Source organism: Cariama cristata, unplaced genomic scaffold (genome assembly GCF_000690535.1).
Source record: "Cariama cristata isolate BGI_N322 unplaced genomic scaffold, ASM69053v1 scaffold9599, whole genome shotgun sequence".
NCBI classification, from domain to species: Eukaryota; Metazoa; Chordata; class Aves; order Cariamiformes; family Cariamidae; genus Cariama; species Cariama cristata.
In genome coordinates, this window is record NW_009634067.1 from 60,809 (window position 1) to 67,731 (window position 6,923).

General features: G+C 37.4%; 1 protein-coding gene across 1 annotated transcript in view; it reads left to right on the forward strand.

Moving 5' to 3' along the window:
* Positions 1-6,923, forward strand: part of WWC2 (WW and C2 domain containing 2) — a 63,428-nt gene that overhangs the window by 25,015 nt on the left and 31,490 nt on the right. The window contains exon 8 of the mRNA XM_009707027.1: positions 4,140-4,382. Within this exon, the coding sequence (XP_009705329.1) occupies positions 4,140-4,382 (243 nt within the window). The remainder of the gene's footprint in view (positions 1-4,139; positions 4,383-6,923) is intronic.

Consider the following 6,923-nt stretch of genomic DNA (forward strand, 5'->3'; position numbering starts at 1 on the left):
GTGTCTTTTCCTTCAGAATGTAAGCAGACTTTCAGGAACAGTCGGTGCTTTTTGAACAGTAGGGTTTATATTTAATACTAAATTGAATGTGTTAAGAAAAAAAACGCAGACAGTGACAAATTAATGGCAGTTCCAAGATTAAGGGGATAGAGTGAGCTGGCTTTCCACTGAAAGGAGTTGCCAGGTTATTTATGTCCATTGTATTCGTCTTTGGGATCATCATTTCAGTTTACTATGCTGCTGAAGGCTCTTCAGTTTTAGAGTTGCTTCAGACTTCCAGTGTAGACTTATTAAGCTTAATTATTTCGTTTTTCCCTGGGACTTTGGATAATTTAAATACTTGTTATCACTATGGGGTTGGGTTTTTTAATGAGTTTAACCTGAGGAGAAAAGAAATCAGGAACTGCTCCACTGATGAATGTGGAATGACTTTCAAATAAAGTTCTGCAGTGGTTGCTTGTGAAAGCAGTGCCATGTTGATGAATTGCCGCAGCACTGAAGAACTGGCATCAGAAAGCAGAACATTCGGGGTTAGAATGACATGTCTTCTGGTGCACCAGAAGTGCTGCATATTACTGGGGGAAGATGTACTATTAGGAAAAAAGTGTGTGGGATATCTATTAATAATGTATTAATTGTGTTGTAATATTTTCTAATACTTTTCACAAAATTAGGTGTCAACTATTCAGAAACCTTATAGCTTTTGTTATGGAGGTGCTTTGTAATCTAAGGGGAATAGAAATCTAAAAAGTCATCCCACACCCAAGTTCTTTTTTTTTTATTATAAAGAACTAGACAAGACAATAAAATAAAGAATAGCACTTTTCTCCAGATGAAGACTGTGCCTAAAATGCCACTTAATCTGAGATTTCAGTATTAGTTTAGTTGGAATACTGTGGCATGGTCAATTAGAAAAGTAGGAAAAGAAATGTGCAGCTTATAAGTAAGTACCAAGCAAAGGCATAGTTTTTATGTTCTAAAGGCAGGTGGCTGCACAACTGACATTTTTTTGTTTGCCTAACTTCAAATATGTAATCTCCTCATACAGAGTAGTAGCTACCATCCTGGCTGGTAACAACAGTAATCCTTTATATCCTCATTACGGATCATAAAACTTTATTGTATAATCAATGCATTCATCAAGTGCTAAGGCTATTGTGTTTGTTCAGTATTGAACATGTATGATTTTGGCTTAGAATCATCATGTACATAATATTGATTGTCAGATGGTGTTTTAGATGCAGATAGATGGCATTTTTTTCTCAGGTGTAATTGATCCAAAACCAGGTCATTCTCTGTTTTGACTATGTCTTGATACCAAGAATTCCCAGCATTGTGTTTTCTCTCTCCTTTGTAGGAACAAAAAAATTGCTGGCAGTAAGTCAGTTTACCACTTCTATGTTAAAAACAAACAAACAAACAAACCCCCACAGCACAGTATAGTGTTCAGAGTGTGGAGTACTGCAGCACAAGATCTTGCTTTCTCACAAATTAGTCATCAAGAATGTGGGTTGAAATTTCAGTAGCTCATGTACTTACCTTTGCATAACTAAGCATTTGTTCTATGTAACATTAGTGTGTTTCAAGGTTAAATTGACTCCTTTAAAAGGTATTTTTATTCAGTTTTGTCTGAAAACTGCCCAGTAATGAATATTCTTTTCAGCTTTAAATAAGACAATCGTATGCCTTGAAGACACCATTAAAGTCTTTAAAGTGTTTGCACATACTGGTTTTGTCAGTGACTACATGGTGAACATCATAAAGTGTACATGTCTTGGAATAATGAAGATACATATCAGTTTGCACATAAAGTTCAGTACCTAATTACATTCCTCCCTAATTATTATGGCCATTGTAATCATCACTATAATTTAATAAGTATTGACCATCTTTTCTGAAATACTAAATGTGCAAATTCTTAGTTGGTTTGTGTTAAAATAACTAAGAGAAAGAGAGGATCTTGTACGTGAACTTCTGTACTTGAAAATTATCCGATAATTTTGTATGTTGCTTATTTTATGTTGCTTAGCCAGCAGAATGTCTTGAAAAGCTGGAATGTTGATGATAACTATACTAAATTCAGTTGCAATTGTTATTCGAAAGAATCTGATAATAGCATGCTGACAATCCTATTCTGATTTGGTGAAGATCTGGCTAATGTAACTGTTGAGCAAGGACTTCCCCAAAAGAGTGAGACCAGTTCAGTTTTCCTATCTGTCTAGTCCTTTGCCTGTCTGATGGGGCAGCTGTGAAAAGAGTGTCAGATACAGTAGCAAGAGAGTTGTCTGTAGCAGAGGGAGCAAAAGAACTGTTTGGAGACTGCCATCCCATCCCATAAGCCATCAAACAGCTGTCGGTAGCAGCTACTTTCAGAACAAGGTTAGCTAGAACCAGTGACCTGGAGATGAAAGTCTTAATGTTTCATTATCCATCTGAAATTATTAGGTTGTTTTCCCTCCAAGTACTGCTCCTCTGAAGGACTGTTGGCTATAAATGATACATGTAGCAGCTGCAAAATATGTTGAAATGCTGCATTTCATTTCATCTCTCCATTTGGTTATGGTAGCACTGCTGATAGTGTTTCTGTTCATTTTACATTGTTTTTCTGTAAAAATACCTAAGTCAAACTTGTTCTTGCAGGGCTTTGGTGAGGGCATGGGTTGTTTTTGTTTTTGAAGCTGTTGTTTTTTCAGTGAGGTACAGATGAGAAGGAAATTTTACCTATGGGAAAAGAAAGGGCGGGGGGGTTCCCCTTAAGCTTCTGTTGTAAGCAATGGGATAGTTAGGTTCAACATTAACTATTCTTAGCTCTGACCATAAATAAATGCCTTAATGTTCTGTAAAATTAATACTGGAGGTGCAAAATAAGCATGATATTAGTTTTGGTAATCACAGAAAACAAATTGGAAAGAAGAAAAATATTTTCCCATAATTCTGTCAGAACTACAGAAAGATTATACATACCGAATTATCTGGGTGTATTTATGAAGTATGGCATGGGTCATTGCCTTAGGTAGCGCCTGGTAACGTTGAAGTTGCACAGACTTGTGCATACCATGTCATGAGCTGACATGGGTATATGGTAGTTACAGATAAATAAAACTAACAGATCGCTCCTTCTTGCCCTAGGTTGTATGGGAACATCTTTCAATTTTGACTTCTCCTTTCTCTGCCTTTTTCCCAGCCTAAAGGAAGAGGTGCAGAAGGCTAGGAGCTGTTACATAGTTCAAAGCTTCTGTATCTTTAGTCATGCAGCTGGTTCAGGTGTAGCTATGGCTGGAAGTGACTGAAAGTTTTCATCTTACTAGATACATGGCACCTATAACGGGAATTTTTAGGCTTTCCCAGTGGACAGTGAGTCTTTATTGCAAGACTTGCACTTCTTGAGCTATGCTACTAAGCCCTTAGACAGAATGATTATGGAGACTGGACACTGGAAATAGCCTGTCTTGATCAGGACTGAGCTATAGTACAATAATAACATAGGGAAGTTTCTATTTTGTTATATGTGTGTATCTGCACAATATGTATGGACAACCAAGTCTTGGGTGTCTTAACTCTGGGGTTTGACATCTGCAATGGGAACAGCAGTTGCACAAACTCAAACTTTTGAGTTAATAATCTCCTTTCTCTTTAGGTAGTCGCTGTCCTATTACCTTTTATTTTAATTGCATAGAAGAGCAATGCTTTTGCCTTTTAAGATTTGCCTACCCGCATGCTGAAGTGAGCATCTTGCTATGGTGTGCATGTGTTTTCACCATGGTCATTGCTGTTTCTGAAGGAGCAGCAAGCCTCCAACAGCTTAGGAGAAATCCATCGTACTCCTCAATGAGTAAAGCATAGTGCCACTACTGTGTTACCAGATTGCTTTCAGTAAAGCTTTTATTAACGTTGTGACTTGTACTTCAACTCCATGTTGGAACAGGAGCAACTCATTTTTAATGCATATTGCTGTTGGTCTGGATAGGTGGCTTGCTTTTCTGGCATAGTCTTGTGAAGCAAAACTAATTAAAAGCATGGCTTTGAGTAGAAAATGTTGTTATATCTTGATACCTTTCAAAATACTCTTATCACTTCTCTCTTTCCTGGGATTTGTGTGCTGTGCTGGACTCAGACAAATCTGCTGTGTTTTATTTTAGCATGGCCAACTTGAAGATTGAACTCTCTAAGCTAGATAGTGAAGCCTGGCCTGGAGCACTGGATGTGGAAAAGGAAAAACTGATGTTAATCAATGAAAAAGAAGAGCTTTTAAAGGAACTCCAGTTTATTACACCACGCAAACGTACTCAAGATGAGCTAGAGCAGCTAGAAGCAGAAAGGAAGAGGCTTGAAGAAGAACTGTCGTCTGTAAAAAGCACACCCAGTCAAGCACTTGCTGAAAGGTAAGGTGTTGTCTTTTGCTAATATTAAATTCTGCTTTCTGCAATCTAACCTTTGCACTCATTAGAGACCCTGAACTATGCCTTGATGGGCTGTTTTCCTTCAGTGACTGTTCTATGTAGATCTTAATTAAATTTGTTATTAGCCCACTGGGCAGAAACACAAAGAAGTCTTCTGTACTGTGAGAGAATATGAACACCCTGTATGTGCTCTGCAATATCAGTTGCTCTGCGTTTTTTACCAGCATGAAAACGCCTGTGACAGATGTTAAATAACTGAGGAATGTCAACATACCAGCAGGAGGGCAATACATCATTCACTCGTTTCTGATAATAGCTGTAAACTATTTGAACTCAGGTTACAAAGATTATCTTGATTGTTGCAACATCTGAAGCCTTTCACTGTGAGTTTTATTATATACAAAAATGCAGTGAAGCAGGGGGGAGGTTCAGAGGAGAAGTGTAATTGCTGCAAAACTTTCCTCATTTGCTGCTACCTAACTGGTAACCAAAGCAACTCCCCCAATAAATTATTTTAGCCAGATTCAGAGTTCAAGAAAGTCAAAGATGATTGTCACAAATGGACTTTTCATCAACTGTGAGTGGAAATAAATTTATGGGCACCTCTAGCACACATAAATGCAATAAACACAAAATGTCATTGTGTGTATCGGTGCAGTATGCCTTATTGAAGTAATACAATCAGCATTGTAAGCCTTTCCTACTTCCCTCTGCTAGGAAACACCTGCTGTTGCTCCAGTTTCACTGAATGGCGAAATTCCTGTTAGTGGCATTAAAAGCTAGGTCCTAACTTGTAGTTGAGTAGTGAGAAAATTTTTTGTTTACTAAGTATGTATGTGTGTATTAGGTATGATTTTTAAACATATCTGTACACTTCATAATAGTTTAAACTGCATTAGATTGATAATCCAAACGTGTTTTAGAAGAAGGGTTATGTCCTACTGGAACTATATTTTTACAGGAGAACTTACCTGTCTGTGTTAGTAGTAGCTAAAGTACCATGGAGCCATTGCTTTGTGACTTCTGTTAATAAATGGAGAATAAGGGGTCAATAAAAAATCACATTCACAAATAATTTGAATCTAAGATTTTGAGAATACGCTGTTGTAAGTAGTAGCTAAATCTTGACTCATGTCGTAAATAGGTAGCTGGTTTCTTAGTCTTGTGTTTTGGATTTGGTTGTTTAGTGCCAAAGAAAATTCTGCACCTGACCGTTTTCGCATGCATTTCCAATTTTTCACCTTTTGATTTTTATTCTTGAAAATGTGGAATTTTTTTTTTCTGAGGTTACTGTAAGATTTCATGTCATACACTGCTGGATGAGGTAGCATTTATGGTGGTTTCTGGCTTGCTTTTTTGCTCTTCCAGTGAATTTCTACCTGCAACTGTTTATGATATTAAAACTGTCTCCCTTGATGACTTCAGAGCACATCAATTCTTCCACACCAGGCTATTTTGAGGATTATTTGTGGTGTGTCTGCTATAAACATAAAGAAAAATCTTCATTTTGTAGAAGGATTCAGATGGTGAAACTTTTCCTGAAGTGTTAATTTGAGAAAAGGATACATTTAATTATATCAGATCAACCATCAGCATTTTGTTTCTTGGAGATGAGGAAGATTCTTCTCTCCATTATCAGTGGAGGAGCCACACCATCTTTAAAGTGCTGCACTGTTGTTGCATTACTATTTTCTTTCACAAAGTCTCATGAATGCCTTAGGTTTCCAGTGTTTTCACAGGTACTGATAATGAAGCAACAGTGTAAGAAACTATGGATTGTGTCAGAGCTTGATGTGACGAGGGGTTTTGGTTTGGTTTTGTTGTTTGGTGGTTTTTTGTTTGGTGGTGGTTTTTTTTTTCTAAAAGGGTAAGAAACAGAATACTTGCTCTGACTTAAAACAAAAACGTTATAGCATAGCCCTTGGTTATTTTGGAGTAGGATGCTGAAATTGCCACTAGTAGATGTATTCGGAATCGATTTACAGAAGGAGGGTATAAATCATAACCTATCAGCTTCAAAAAAGCAGAGACGGGGCATACTCTGACTGCTTTAAGAAGCCTTCCAGCAACTATATAGAAATAACTGGATTGTGGAACTGCTGAGAACTATTTGCTACTTTCTTGCCTCTGGGTTGATGTCAGGGAGATTCCATTTCTGCTTTAGTCCTTGGCAAAATCTTCTAAGTAATCATAGGCATTTAAACAGATGCATGATTTAACTACTTGATTATGCTGTTGCCTGCAAAACTGGCCCCTGTTCTTGTGCCTGTCATGAACAAACATGTCCAAATAAATTTGCATTGAAAGATCAGGTATGCACGCTTTTAACTTTTTAATATTGGGGGGTTTTTTTTAAGATTCGATGCCCCTTTCAGCAATGTTACAATTTAAGGTCAAGATGTCTCACACTCGAGTCACTCCTGCAAGGAGTAATAGGTTAATTTAGATAGGAGGAGTGCAAACAGAAGAGATTGAGAGAGGCCCGTATCAGAATAGACAACACGATGGTTGTTTAGGTGTTTA